General features: G+C 59.7%; 2 protein-coding genes across 3 annotated transcripts; one reads left to right on the top strand and one right to left on the bottom strand.

Moving 5' to 3' along the window:
- Positions 1-1,513: 1,513 nt before the first annotated feature.
- On the bottom strand, positions 1,514-5,907 carry LOC102046431 (uncharacterized). Its single transcript, XM_055706158.1, has 14 exons — positions 5,368-5,907; positions 5,092-5,252; positions 4,832-4,991; positions 4,548-4,718; positions 4,383-4,474; positions 4,134-4,291; positions 3,956-4,059; positions 3,637-3,861; positions 3,396-3,481; positions 3,092-3,228; positions 2,827-2,916; positions 2,414-2,622; positions 2,089-2,295; positions 1,514-1,986 (listed from the first exon to the last, which is right to left on the bottom strand). The coding sequence occupies exons 1-14, from the start codon at positions 5,587-5,589 to the stop codon at positions 1,699-1,701; spliced, it is 2,310 nt and encodes a 769-aa protein (XP_055562133.1). The 5' UTR covers positions 5,590-5,907; the 3' UTR covers positions 1,514-1,698.
- A 2,358-nt stretch (positions 5,908-8,265) lies between these two features.
- On the top strand, positions 8,266-14,636 carry TRAPPC3 (trafficking protein particle complex subunit 3). 2 transcript variants are annotated; one of them, XM_055705669.1, is made up of 6 exons: positions 8,307-8,410; positions 10,178-10,225; positions 11,328-11,425; positions 11,663-11,762; positions 12,026-12,208; positions 12,896-14,636. In XM_055705669.1, exons 1-6 carry the CDS (start codon positions 8,369-8,371, stop codon positions 13,013-13,015), a joined length of 591 nt encoding a protein of 196 aa, XP_055561644.1. In that variant the 5' UTR covers positions 8,307-8,368; the 3' UTR covers positions 13,016-14,636. The 2 variants fall into 2 exon arrangements, with proteins under 2 accessions (XP_055561645.1, XP_055561644.1); XM_055705670.1 differs by lacking the exon at positions 10,178-10,225 and having other exon boundaries at positions 8,266-8,410.
- The last annotated feature ends 313 nt before the right edge of the window (positions 14,637-14,949 follow it).

The raw sequence follows: 14,949 nt of genomic DNA, 5'->3' as shown, positions 1-14,949 counted from the left end.
CACCCTGTTCCCGCAGTGCCGGGAACAGCCGCCCTCCCTGTGCAGATGGAAAATTCAATGAGCTCATGACAAGCATGCCGCCCAGCAGCTGCATGCCCCAGAGCTCCCTGTGCTCCTCAGCCCCTCGGTGTGGAGTGCAATGCAGCCTGGGACCGGCCTGGGGAGGGGGCTGCACCCGGTGGGCTGGGGCCTGGCCATGCCTCTAGCACCTACAGTGTGCCCAGCACTTTGCCCTGACGCTGCCTGCGGGGAGCTGATGGGATGCCAAGCACCCCAAAATCAAAGGGCATTTACAGCCACGGCTTGGCCACTGCCCTGCCAGCGGGAGCTGACGCTGCGGGAGACTGGGTGCAAACAGGAATGAGGACAGCAAACAAACCGTGCCAGCATCTCCGGGCAAAGTACCGCACGGGACACCCCATCCCACCCGCTCCTCACCCCTCTGCCCCACACCTCCCTCCTCCAGCCCCAGGACATTGTCCCCACCCCAAGCTGCTCCCACCCTGCTGCTCTGCACAGGGCAGTTTCGGGGCCACAAGTGCTGATCTGAACACCTGCCCTCAAAATACTCCTGCTGACCCCCACTAGGCATGGGGCAGTGACCCAGCAGGAATGTAGGGGCGAGGGTCTGTCCCCAGAGTGGGGGCATGGGGCACCAGCTTGTTGCTGGCAGTGTGCTGCGGCAGCTGCCGGCCCTGAGCATCTTGCCATGGGGCCAGCATCACAGCCAGCCACAAAGCCCCACTGCTGCAGGACAATCCCCCGTGGGTGCAGGTGACAAATGGGCCAGTGATGGGCTGAGCCCTGCCCTGCCCTGCCCTGCTGCAGCTCTCACCCGCTCTGTAATTACCCCAGGCCGCATCTGTAATTAGTGTCCTGATGTCATGATGTCAGATCTGGGCAGCCCCATGTGCTCCCGGACGGCCCCACCTTGGCCTCCAGCCACAGGGCTGAAGGAGATCCCAGCGCTCCAACGCTGTCCCAAGGAGCTCCTGCCTGGCTCTGGCTACCTGCGCTCCCCACCAGCATTGCTGCTGGACCCCCTTCCCACCCCAGCCCCGCAGCACCCAAGCTGCTGCAGGGCTGGATCCATCCCCCTGGCCAGCGCAGGGCTTGGCTGCATCTCTGCCCATACCGCTGCCGGCATCCTGCCTGTTCCTCGCCGCGCTGGCCCTGCCAGCTGGCCACACGGCTGCCACCCTCCTGGGGACAGATCCTGCCTGGGCAGGAGAGGGGCCAGCCCCTGGCCCACTGAGCCCCCCAGGCTGGGGATGAAGGCAGCGCTGCCGGTTCCCTGCCCGCCCAGCACAGGGAATGCGCTGGAGCAGCCCTGGCAGCTATAAATAGAGCGGGAGGCGCAGGCATGCACCGGCTGGGGCACACCAGGGTCCAGGTGGTTGCTGCCCCTCGGCCGGCGTGGGGCATGGGCAGGGTGTGGGGCTGCAGCAGCACCCCGGGGTGGGACAGGAACGGGAAGGAGGGTGAAAGTACGAGGCAGGGCGAGGGTACTGCCGTCCTGCTGCGGGGAGGCAGCCAGCCCTGTGCCTGGGGTGATGGGACGGGGGCCCCATGCAGCCACCACAAAGCAGCACCCAGCACTTTATTGCAAGGCAGACAACTGTGCTCCCCACGGCACGTGGGACGCCACGTGCCCCTCCCCTCCACCAGCACCCCATGGCTCCACAACCGCCCCCACCGTTAGCACCCGCGCAGGGGCCGGGCTGCGCCGGTGACAGTGAACTGTGCGCTCAGCACCTCCGAAGGCACCCGCGTCTGCTGGCCCGGCTGCTGCCCACCAGCAAAGAGGGTGAAGGTGCCAGGCTCGAGGCGCCAGTCCTGTGCCCAGACGGCACGCTGCTCGGCCGCCACTTGGAAGGACAGCTTGGTCTCCTGGCCAGCCAGCACAGCCACACGGCGGAAAGCCACCAGCTGCCAGCGGGGCACCGGCACGGATGACTGCTCCCACCGCAGGTACAGCTGCACCACCTGCCAGGAGGGACAGGAGTCAGTGCCAACGAGACCCTCCGGCTGCACTCCTGGCAGGGGGGACCCCAGCCACATCCATACCCATGGAGCAGCTGCGCTCACCTCCTCGCCATCCTGCTGCCCCACATTCCCCAGCACCACAGACACAGTGAGATTGGCACAGATGGGCAGCACTGGGGGACTCAGCACCAGGTCCTGGTAGCGGAAGGTGGTGTAGGACAGCCCGTACCCGAAGGGGTAGAGTGGGGCCTCCTGCCCGTAGTACCGGTACGTCCGCCCCTCCATGGTGTAGTTCTCCATGGGTGGCACCTGTGGGATGCAGGGCAGGGCTGGGCAGCACAGCCAAGCATCAGCCCTGCATCCCACGGCTCCCCCAGCCATGGAGGCAGGGCAGGGCTATGGGTGCTGCTGCCTGCCCTTGCCTTACCTGGTGCATGCCTGCGGGCCACGTGGCCGGCAGCCTGCCGGCCGGGGTGGCCCCTGCCTCACCCAGCAGGACCCTGGCAATGGCTAGGCCGGTGGCCTGCGCGGGGAAGAAGCATGCCAGGATGGCCCCCACGCCCTCGTGCGCCTGCGCCCAGCTCACGTCCAGGGGCCCCGCGTTGAACAGCAGCAGGATGACAGGGCGCCCGGCAGCTGCAACGAGACAGCCGTCACCAAGAGCCCCGCGTTGGTGCCGCTTGGATGGCTCTGGGGTGCCCTGTGGATGTGGAACACCCTGGGGGGGTTGTGCAACCCCTCCCTGTACCCCAGCTCCCGTGGGCTGGCCCTGACCCCCAGGTCAGTCCCCAGGCACCAGCATGCTGCCCCCGTGGGAACCAAGCCCTGCAGAGCCCCTACCTGCCTGCACGATGTCCTGCAGCAGCTCCAGCTGGTGGCCCGGCAGGGACAGGTCCCTCCGGTCCTTTGCCTCTGTCTCCAGATCTATCCCTGCATGGGGACACCAAGGGACAGCCCCTAAGACCCTGCCTGGGGCACTGCGGATGGGGCACCAACCACCCTGGGGGCCGATGGGGACCCGTTCCTCTCCCAGTGCCACCCCAGCACTGGGGCACTCCTCTTCCCCAGGCGGTGCCCACCCAGCGCCCTCCTCGCTCCCACTTACCTGTCCCCAAGCAGACCACCACCATGTCGGCTGCCCTTGCCACCTCCACCACCTCTGCCTGCGAGTACTGCTGGCACTGCGGCTCACGGCAGCCCGCTGCAAAGCTGACGTTGGCCGGCAGCATCTCTAACCCCCTCCTGCGCCAGGGAAGAGCAGAGGGCAGGGGGGCTGCTGTGCCCCAGGGTTGGGGCACCTTGGGAATTCCCCCCTTGCCCCAGCCCCCAGCAAAGGGCTGAGCAGCTCCAGCAGCAGCCCCAGGCAGTGCCCAGGACCGGGGATGTACGGCGGCACCGCGCTGTCTCACCGGGGAGTGTAGATGTACCGTGGCTCCGGCACCGGTGCGTAGTCCCCGAACAGCACCCGGGTGTTGTCGGCGAAGGGACCCACCACCTGCAGAGGGCAGAGGGGTGAGGGTGGGCTCCGGCAGCCCTGTGCCACGCAGCCTGTGCATCTCCAAAGGAGGGGACACCTGCGTGCCCGGGGTACGGAGCCAGCAGCCTCTGGGTCACCATGTCCCCCTGCTCACCCCCGTGCACGGTGCTCACCGCGAGGCGCTTGCCGGGCAGATCCCGGGCCCGGAGGGGCAGCGTCCCCCGCACGTTCTTCAGCAGCACAAAGCTCTTGATGGCAGCTTCCAGCGAGAGGTTGCGGTGCTCAGGGCTCTGCACAACGCTCAGGTCCAGGGTGCTGTAGGGGTTCATGGCTGGGGGGTCGAACTCCCCCAGCCGCATACGTGTGTAGAAGAGGGGCCGGACCCGGTCACGCAGCATCTGCAAAGACCCCAGTACCGAAACCTTGGCTGTGCTTGGCAGGGGCAGCCCTGGCTCCCTGCCCACGCCCCCAGCCCCGCTCACTCCGGCTGACCTGCAGCGTGATGTTGCCCATGGCCAGAGCCTGGGGGATGTGCATGAAGACGTTGTTCCTCATGCCGTAAGAGAGCTCCAGGTTGCAGCCGGCGTTCATTGAGGCTGCCATACCGGTGAGAGTGGCCCATCATGGCTGCGTGATGCCCAGGGACCCCACACCCCTCCCACAAGCTCACCGACTGCCGTCTCCAGGAAGGTGCGCGTGTAGTGGTGCCCCAGCATGATGAGCTCCAGGGCCCCCTCGTCGCTCACCACGTAGCCCTCGAACCCCCACTCGCCACGTAGGATATCTGTCAGCAGCTTCTTGTTGGCGCAGGCGGGAATGCCATTGATCCTGTCGGAGAGGGGATGGGGCAGCCTGGACAGCTGGGCACCGGCCACCCTGCAGGCAGCCCAGGCCGTGCAGCCCCCACCGCGCTCGGTACCTGTTGTAGCTGCACATGAAGCTGTAGGAGCCAGCACGCACGCACGCCTGGAACTGGGGAAGGAAGGTGGTGAGCCAGTCCCGCTCCAGCACCTGCAAGCGCCATGGGAGAGAGGGGTCAGTGCCTGGGGGGCTGCCAGCTGGCCCCTGGCCCCGCTGCGCTCACCTTGGCATCGAAGCTGAGCCTGGAGACGGGGATGTTCTCAGGGCCACCGTGCACGCTGAAGTGCTTGCAGCCGGCACTGGCCTTGATGTAGCGGGGGTGCTGGCCCTGCAGCCCCTGCACAAAGCTGCGGGCCAGCTCCCCGCTCAGGAACGGGTCCTCCCCGTAGGTCTCCTGGCCAAGGGACAAGTGGGTCACTGCTGGGACCCGCAGCGACCCCGCGGACCGGTCAGCCACGATCCTGTGTGGCCTGATCCCAGCCTGGGGTCACCCCTCCGTGCTGGCACCTGGTTCCTGCCCCACAGCGGGTGCCTCATGATGTTCAGGACGGGGCTGAAGCAGCTGAGCCCTGTGTGGTCACCGTAGCGGCCAGTGGCAGCAAAGACATTGTGCTTGGCTCTCACCTCAGTGGCAGTGGCGTTGGCCACGCGGTAGATGAGCTCAGGGCTGTGGGGAGAGCACGGGGGTGTTGGGGGGTGGCGGGTCATGTCCCACATCCCCGGGCGCCCCATCCCGGCTGGATTGCTGGGTGCCCTGGTGCTGGTACCTGAAGGCGGCGGCGAGCCCCAGCGCCTGGGGGAAAGCTGTGGCCCAGCCGGGTGCCTCGGCGTCGCCCCGCAGACACTCCGTGTTCCAGTTGTAGGGTGTGATGCCCAGCCGTGGGATGGGGGGCGCGGGGCCATTCCCCATCGCACCCCCCCTTGCCACCTGCAGGCAGGCGGTGCTGAGCACGGGGGGGGTGTCAGGAGGTCCCGGGGGGATCCCGAGGGTGTCCCAGGGGGTGTCCGGGGGGGTTCCGGGGCTGGCCCCGCCTTGTTCTCACCTGCAGCACCAGCTCGGCGGGGCTCAGCCGGCCCAGCAGGTCGTCGAGGCGTCGGTGCCAGGGCAGCGCCGGGTCCTGGAAGGGGAACGGGGTGGGGGAGGGGAAGGGGGAGGGCTCGGCCCGGCCCGGCCCGGTGCTCAGCGCCGCGCACAGCAGCACGGCGGCGGCCCGGAGCCCCGGCGCGGCCGCTCCTCGGGCCGGGGGCGCGGGTCGGCGCGGCATGGCACGGCGCGGCACGGCGCGGCACCGAGCTGCACGGCACAGCACGGCACCGCGCGGCACGGCGGGGCACGGCACGGCTCGGGACCGAGCAGCACGGCACGGCACGGCACGGCCCCGAGCTGCACGGCACGGCACGGCACGGCCCCGCTTCCCTCGGCGAGCGCGGCCCGGCACTCCGAGGCCACGGGCGATGGGCGCGGCGGGGCGGGGCGGGCCGGGGCCGCGCTTCCCCCTGCCCCGGGAGGCACCGGGAGAACGAGCAGCCAGAGCCGGCGCTGGGGGCCGTGCGCCGGGGTCTGCATCGGGGGCGGCGGGTCCTGGCCGGGCCCTGGCTCCGCAGCGGCGGCCGGTCGCGGTGTGGCGGTTCCCACCAGCCCCGACACCTCTGGGCACGGGAACAGCTGCGAGGGAACCGGCAGAGCTGCCCGGTGCCGCCAAACCAGCTCCCGCGGTGGCCCCTGCTGCAGTGGGGCTGCCTGCGGCGGGGCTCAAGCCTCTGCTTGGGGCTGGGGCGTAGAGGGGGCCCAGTCACTGCTCCTGTCCTGGAGCTGGGGCCGGGGGTGACGAGAGGAAGGCCTTCGTTTTGTGTTTTAACAAGGGCCACGGAGCCTGGCGCCAGCATGGGTCCCATGCATGCTCCCTGCTGCCTGGCCAGCTTGGCACAGTGGGACGCTGCCAGGGACCCACCTGGTGGCCAGGGACACGGTACCTGCAGTGGCCACCAGCTCACGGGGACAGCCATGGAAGCCGTGGTCACGCTCCCAGTGCTGGCGGCCGAGGCTGCTGGTCCTCCTGGCTGTGCTGCCCAAGTCCCACGCTTGCAGCCCGGGGACACGATGTGAGGCTGGGTGGTGGGTGCGGCATGAGCATGCTGGCAAGGCTGGGACCAGACCTGGCACGTGTCCTGAGGCCTGGCCGGGTGACTCCCCAGCCGGCAAAGGCCAGCACGGCATGACCCGAAGCAGCACATGCAGCCCCTGGGCACACCACAACATGCGCTCCATGGCTTTCTCACACAGCCGCTCCCGTGAGACAAGTGGCACAGTGACAGCCAGGGACGGGCTTGGCACCAGGCAGCCCAAACGGAGACCTGCACCTCCACGTGGATGACCCTGGTGGCCACCGGGATCGGGGAGCTCACACCCACCTCCAGTGTGGCAAACGTGGCGCTGTGCCCTGTATGCTGTGGCGTCTCCACTGTCCCCACCTTTGCCCTCCCCTGGCCATAGCTCTCGGGCTGGGAGATGCACAGGGGGCAACATGTGCATCGAGATGGCCATTTGCCCGCCAGTGCTGGGATGGGACTGGGAGCAGGAGGGGAGCTGGTGCTTGCAGGCCACCTCATTATCTTGCCGGCACTGTGTCCTGCTCCTGCCAGGGATGGAGGTGACGCTGGCAGTTCGCCAGCTTGGATTGACCATGCCAGGAGCTGGTATCAGGCCTAGGGGCTTGCAGCCCGCCAGCAGCCAAGTGAGTACAGGCTGCGCTGTTGCAGGGACGTAGCCATGTAAGGCAATGCCAGCAGGTTGGCCGCAGCTGGTGAGAGCCCGGCCAGCCCCCACGCTCCCAGCACTGCTGCTTGGCGCTGACAGCAAGCAATCACCCAGCTGCTGGATTCCTAAGCAGCCGGGGCGGGGGGTGGGGGGGTCCTGCTACCAGCTTCCTCCACTTCCAGAGGACATCCTCCCACCCAGCACACAGCCACCATTGCACTGCCCCAGCTGGAGCCACCCTTGAGCAAGAGTCAGCAACCAGCACTTGCTCAGGGACGTGGCTAGAATAGACACATACCCAAATAAACAAATAACCACCAGGCAGTGTCTGTCTGGGAGCAGAGGCCAGTGCTTGGGCAGCCGCATTGGCCAAGGAGGCTCAGGGGAACTCAGCTGTTCCCGTAACTATTTACTGCAATTGCTCAGAGCCCCAAGCCAGGCAGATTTCTGCAACACCCCTGTCCCCTGCCACATTTCTGCACAGCTGGGTGTATTTCTTGCCGCATTAGGCATGGAAGCCCTGTGCTGAGCACTCCCACACCGAGCTGCAGCCTGAGGCTCCATGCTGGCCCAGGGCTCTCTGCGTCCACCCTGGGGCATGCTGGCTGCCCTTGCCGCAGGAACCAGCTTCTGCCAAGACATTGGGGCCAGCAGCTGGGCAGGGCCAGGAGCAATGTGGGACCAAAGCAAAAGCAGGACCTGCCGGCCCAGGCGTGCCAGGGAAGGGAACCACTCCCATGGACAGGCCCTTGCCCTGGCAATGCACCGTTCTGTGAAGAGTTATTCCTCCAGTAAAAACGTTCACCAGAGCTACAGGGGCCTAAACAGAAGCCACCAGGCACCGGTGGGCCCAGCTGGAGGGCAGACTGCTGTATTGCCTTCACTTGGGACTGGTCACAGGATGCAGGAGCACCGCCAACACCACCCCCCTGGCTCTCACCGGCCAGGCAGGGCTACCGGCCAGGCAGGGCTCCCGGCCCGGACAAGGCCCAAACCCGGGCGCAGGCGCCCCCCAGCGGCGCGGCAAAACCCCGCGCCCCTCGCAGGGCCCGCCGGGATTTGTAGGCGCCCCGTCACATGACAGGAAGGCCGCACCGCCTCAGCCGCCACGGCAGGCGCATGCGCGTAGCTCGCCCGCGTTGCACTCTGGGGATCGTAGTTCGCGGGGGCGGGCGCGGCGGGGCCTGCGAGTCCCGGCGTGCCCCGCGACACGGCGCGGGGCGGGCCGGGACGGGAGGCGGCCGGGCCGGGCCGGGCCGGGCCGGGGACGCAGCGGGCCGGGCAGGATGTCGCGCCAGGCCGGCCGCAGCACCGAGAGCAAGAAAATGGTAACGGCGGGGAGGCGGTGCCTGAGGGGCCGGGCGGGCCCCGGTGGGCCCCTGCGCCGCCCGCCCGCGGGGATAGGCCTGGCGGCGGGGTGTGGGCCCGGGGCGGGGGGTGCCGGAGGAGGCGGGGAGCCGGCCTGGCTGTCAGGGGGAGGCCCGCGGCAGGGCCCAGCCCTCCCGCCCGCCGCTGGGCCGCGCTGCGCGCCCGGGCTGCCGGGGTGTGCTCGGCGGGACCCGCCCCTCCCCGGGCCGTACCGGCGGGGCGGTACCGGCTGCCCCCTCCCGCCCGACCCCAGCCCCCAGGCGGCCGCCCGCGGTGCCGAGCGGGGCGGAGGTGCTGCGCCAGCCGCTCCGCGGGAGCTCGGAGCCGCCACAGCCCCCGAGCGGGCTCGGCACGAAGCGTCCGGGAGCGGCAGCGCTGCCCAACTGGAGCTCCCGTCACCCGCTCCGCAGGGCGCCGAGTGCCCGGTGCGGCGGGGTCGGGCTGCCGGGGGTCGGGATCAGGGATCAGGCAGCAGCGGGACACTTCTTGTGGAAATGCTACAGGCGAAACGCACAGCCTTTTCTCCGTCTCTTTTCTCCTATCACTCCCGTGTCACCAGTCCAGCTGAGCTGAGAGGGGAGAGGTGGAGAGCAAAGCTGCGGAGCTGAAGTCTGATGCTGGGTCAGACCAGACCAAACGAAATCATTTTGGTGCAATGTCAGTATTTGAAAGCAAGTAACAAAAAATAAAATACGTTTTTTTTCCCTCCTTGGCCACCTTGACAGGCTGGTTCAGGCTCAGCGGAGGCCAGGCAGCTGCCTGCTCCTTTCTGCTCCCATCCTGTCCGCACCACGAGGGATTCTTTTCTAGGGATTCAACTCCTTAAACACAGTGCTTTTTATTTAAGGAATTAATGTTATGTCATTAGGAGCCTGATTTTTGCAGCCGCAGAATGGTTCTGTAATGCTGAGACTATACGCTAGTCTGCAATACAAAAAAATATAATAATGGAAAAAGTCTTGGGCACTCTAATTCCATTAGATGGACCAAAAATGAAGAGTTTGTTTACAGATGTGAAAGTTTGCCTTTTTGTAACAGTTTAAAAGTTACCTGAATAGCAGCGTCGCAGGCAATGACTACGGCCAACACTGGATTTGCTCACTTTGGGGCTGATAACTGTAGGTGATGACTTCATGGCTTTACACAGTAAATGACAGCATCTTGGACTGGTAACAGCTGGATTCCCTCCATCCATTCACCCCCTACTCTCTCCAGCTGCCAAGCCCTGTCTTTACTAAAATGACTGAAATCCTTAAAAATAGCATAACCTTTTCTGCATGTTTGTTAAATTCTCTGCCAAGTGTCTGACTGCCAGTTGAGCTAAAGGAGACTTCCGCCTTGTTGTTCACTCTTGAGTGATGTGAACTTGTGCAACCTTTAGCTTTCCAGGATGAAAGCAGAATTGTAAGTAAAAAACCCAAAAAATGTGTCAGTTCTTTAGATCGAAAATGAAGCAAAAGTACCAAGGAGCCTGACTGGTTCTTTTCAGGTGCTTTAAAGCCTTTTGGTAGCTAATTGCTGTTGACCTGTGAATTACAATGACAAGGTGGAATTCCCTGTGTCTTCTAACCAACCCAGTTTCTCTTTGTTGAATATTGGATCGATTCCTTCTTGTGTTTGTCTTTCTGTAAACTTGTTCAGAATGAAGTGCGTTCAGTGTTGTCACTTAACTCTGATGTTGTCTCTTTTCCCTTCCTTTCTGCCTGCCTGCTGCTTTCATTCTGTAGTATTGGTATTTGCCATTCATTTCACCTTCTGCATCTATGCATCTCATGGTAGGTGATAGGCTTTTAATCTGAGATTAGACTGTAATGTTTCTGTATGCTAAAACTGAAAGCAGAAATTAATTATCATGCTTTATTTGTTCCTGAAAACACTTCCTTCAGGTTCTGTGAAAAGCTAAAGCCTATTGTAGCTTTTTCTTATGCAGCCTTTAAGGACCTTGTTAATCACTGATCTGGCTTAATGGGTGCCAAAAAAATGCGCTTTGCCATAGTGGCTTCAGGTTGAGGATGGTGGCTGGGAGATGAGATCTCTTCCCTTGGCGTTTCCTGCAAATCCCACAACTGTGCGAAGAAAGCCCACGTAACTTTGATCCTAACCAGGCACAGCAAGCGGATATGCGGAACACAGATCTGCTGAGCTGACCTGAAGTCGTCCTCGCTGTTCCTCCTCTGGGTCTGAGGAACTGATTTTAATGTATGAAGCGAATTATGTGCCTGGATAACTTTCCAGGGACCAGATGAATCTTGTTTTTTCTTGGTAGCAGAATATAAGTCTGTGAATGGGTGAGCACTTTTTGTCCTGTTGAAAGGACCAGAAATGGAGCCTAATGAGTGTTGCCCGTTTGCAGCGCCTTTATGAAACACAAATAAGTTTTCACCTCTAAGTCAGTGGTTGAAACAGATTAAGGTCCCTGGTAACTGCGCTTTTAGCCACTCAGGAGGTGGTTGGTAGCACATCAGATGACCTGGAGGTGTCGTTCCAGTTATCCGGGGATGTGCTTGTTAAAGCAGAAGGATGCTAAGTGGCAGCTGACAAAACTTACTAAGAATGTCATCAGCCTCCTGGCTTGCCTCTTCAGGTCAGATTCAGGACACCTTAGTGGGAAATGCTCTGTGTGTGTGTGGAGAGAGGGAGAGAAAGAAAGTGCTCAGTCATTCTTAGTCAAAGAGGATTTCTCTTTCCAAGGAGACTGAAGTTGTCTTGCCAAAATATGAACTGGGATCTCTCCTTATTAAGCAGCAAATTCTTTGGAGACAGCAGGTTTCTCTTCCCCCTCTCCGGGCCAACGGAAGCAGCGCTGGACACAGATGCAGCAGTGCTATGTCAGTTTTCTTTTTGACTTGTGTTTAAATCCCTTTTGCCTCTGTCTAGAACTCGGAGCTCTTCACACTGACGTATGGTGCACTGGTCACCCAGCTGTGCAAGGACTATGAGAATGATGAGGATGTCAACAAGCAGCTTGACAAAATGTAAGTGAATCTGCTGCAGCAGAGCCTTGTAGGAGTTCAGGTTCACAGGAGGCACCTCTATGTGTTGCTTTGTGAATAAAAGCCTGGCAGACTGAATTTTATATTTTATGTATTTTGTTTTACTGGTATTTCTCAGATATTTTTTTTCCCTCCACTGGTCCTTTTATAAATGTTGGTTGTCTTTCTAAAGCTATCCTCTTCCCACTCTGTAGCTGCTCCTATTTGGTCTATTCACAGGGGTTACAACATAGGTGTTCGGCTAATAGAGGACTTTCTGGCCCGGTCCAATGTCGGAAGATGCCATGATTTCCGTGAAACCGCGGATGTTATTGCAAAGGTAATTGTGAAAGCACAGCTTTGTCAGGTTTTGTCATGGTTTTGCCTATGAGGATAGAGTATTTGCAGCTTGCAGGACTGTTTTGAGAGTTTGGCTGAGATTTTGGGGAGGAAAAAGAGAGAATTAGATCCCTGGGTACTGCTGACTGGTGGGAACTGGGAGAAAGGAGTGTTTTCAAAACCCTTTAGTAATTTTACAAAGATCAGAGCTGTGCTGTTGCTTCATGGGATACGTTCTTGTTCACAATCTCTTTGACATAACAGATAGCATTTAAAATGTACCTGGGCATCACTCCAAGCATCACCAACTGGAGTCCTGGAGGTGACGAGTTCTCCCTGATCTTGGAAAATAATCCCTTGGTGGACTTTGTTGAGCTCCCCGACAACCACTCATCTCTCATCTATTCCAACTTGTTGTGTGGAGTGCTGCGAGGAGCTCTGGAAATGGTGAGCCAACATCTCTGTTCTAGAGAGAGAGATATATCCGAGGTATCAGCAGATACTTTAATGTTTAGTCTGTGTTCATGACTTCTTTGATTGCTTTGAATCTGAAATTCATTCCCGGGAGAAGAGCAGAGCTACAGGAGCGCTCGGCTGCCATTGCCTATGGCAGCTGTGAGTCCCAGGGGTGCTGCCCAAGCCCCTTCATCTTATGACCCAAGTGTGGGCACTAGTATCTCCTTGAATTTTCATGAAGCTTCAAAATCCTCTCTTTGTATCTGCTTTGAGCCCTAGTTGGGAATTGGCTGGAACAAGCAAACAGCTATGTCTCAAATTTAGGAGTCTGTATTGAGGCTTGATTATTTTGCTTAGCTGAAATTTTTGAGGAGCATACATGGAGCAGCAGGTCGTGTAGCCCTGAGTGATGGGGTTCATCAGGCTCTGATCTCTGCAGGGAGTCCCAGTTGTGCTGTAGGAGGTATGTTTGCTGAGGTAAGGTGCCCACAGTCCACCGTGTAGGCTGCAGTGTACAAGGAGGATGTGATCTTGAAAAATAATGAGTGCTTCCGTAGAGCTCTGCATTGCATGTCATGCCCTTAGAGTCCTTAAGCTGGTGCTTCACGGTCAGACGGTTCCTAGAGAAGCTGCTGCTGTAAGGGAGATAACAGCTCTTTTTCCTCTTCCACCGCCTAGGTTCAGATGGCCGTAGATGTAAAATTCGTCCAGGACACACTGAAGGGTGACAGCGTCACAGAAATAAGAATGAAGTTCATCAGGCGGATTGAAGACAATCTTCCAGCTGGTGAAGAGTGAATTGCAAAGCAGTCTCCCTTTGGGACTGGAGGGGACCAGCTGGTTTTGGCTATTAGCTTTCGTCACAGATCTGTAGGGATATAGCGCTTTCATCACAGATCTGTAGGGATCTAGTGCCCCTGTACATTCAGACAGACTCACTGACTGTTTAAGATATTATTATATTCTTCTACTGCTACTTCATCTTCTGTAGAAGACGATTATCTGGTTGCTGTTTATTTCACAGGTTCATTCTGAAGCTTTTTCATAAGGTGACGTCTTTTTCGTATTCCCCTGGGGACTCTTTCTATGCTCAGTTTCTAATTGTGACGTTTTGTTGTGTGAGAACTACTGCTCAAACCCTAGAAGAGCTCCAGTCTGTTCAAACCCGAATCTATGTTTTATTACCAGAATTGAAGACCAAGCTGTGAGAGTCCACTCATTTACTGTTGAATGCTGTCCTTAAAAAGAGGTGTTTAAAATTCAGAGATGAGCACATAGTATTTCTGTAGACCACACTGGCTTCCTGCGTTTGATTCTGAAGTTACTAGTAAAATGCAAGCTTGATACAAGGAGGTGATTTGGGAGAGCCATGTGAGTGCTGGCACCAGGTTGGGGAGGCTCCTCTTGTCAGAGAGCGGTGGCGTCACCCAGCACTGGCAGATTCACGAGGTCCTTGTGGCCTGGGCTCTTCTGTAGTTTCTCTTCCCCCGCAGCAGCTTCATGACTCCCCTCTTGGGAGGGCCATTAAATTGCCATGGAGCAGCAGTAGACATGGTAAATGGAGAAAAGGAAGGAGTGCCTGAAGTACCATTGATGTTTGACAGTGTGTACAGTGCAGGGGCCACGTGGCAGGTCCACAGAACAAAAACTAAAACTCAGACTGATGACTGGGAGGGATTAAACGCACTTCAGCAAGTCGAGTCTGTTCTCCTGTTACGGCGTATAAACACTGCACAGCGTGGAGGTGGTGCTGGGGTATATTCTCACAGATGTTTAGGCTACAACAGAATTTCCCCTGTTCCTTGAATTGGCAGGCTCTGTAAAATAAATACACAAAGTAGCATTATATCTCAAAAAGCCAGATAATTGGAAAATCAACTTCCTCTGCCATCCCATTCAGCCAGAAAAGGCAGGCAGACATGCGGTTCTCAAACCACTTTACATAGCATGAAGGCACAGATCCACAGAGGTAATTAGGAGCTTAAAGTCGGTAGCCCTTACTCACTTCCACAGGAGCTGGTGGCTCAAATACCTTTGCAGGTTTATGCCTGAGTGTAAGGTGAGGAAGAGAACACTGCTGCTTGTGCTGCCGGCCGTTCAGGTTCTCCAGATGAATGTTGGGTCATCTGGATGCTGGGTGAGTCACGCCATCCCTTCTTTTGCCCAAATGAGCCACTTTAGTGGGAGGCACTGGATGCCCCGTGTGACGTGTGTCCTGTGAAGTGGCAGTGAGTCGCTGTCAAAGCAGTTGGAGAATGACATCACGGAACAGCAGTGGCCAGTGGGTTTTGGAGGCAGAGGTGCCGCACGGTCACATGGCAGAGATCAGAAAGATCCGTTGTTTCTCATTGTCAACCATTTGAAGTCATTTTCAGGCTGCATTTTAAAAGCAATTGCATTAAAAGAATCCCAGTGTCGACTGTTTGCTCTGGCTTTATTTTTCGGTGACCTGGGTGCTGGTGCGGCACAGCGGCTGAGCGGCATGAGCTCACCGCCCTGCCCGGGGCTGGCAGGGTGACGGCAGCACCACACCAAGAATGTCTGGCTGCTGGCACGTGAAAGCTGCCGCCAGAAGGAAACCTGCCCAATATTCAGCACACGGAGGGACCATGGCTGGGGGTGGGATTCGGGGGCTGATGGGCAGCGCTGGGAAACCAGACAGTCAATGTTTGTTTGAGGACTGGCTTTTTTTCTGCTCCGTGTATACCCCGTGCGTGTACATTAGCAGTGAC

The sequence above is a fragment of the Falco cherrug genome, chromosome 3 (genome assembly GCF_023634085.1).
Source record: "Falco cherrug isolate bFalChe1 chromosome 3, bFalChe1.pri, whole genome shotgun sequence".
NCBI classification, from domain to species: Eukaryota; Metazoa; Chordata; class Aves; order Falconiformes; family Falconidae; genus Falco; species Falco cherrug.
This window is presented reverse-complemented; position numbering and strand designations above follow the sequence as displayed.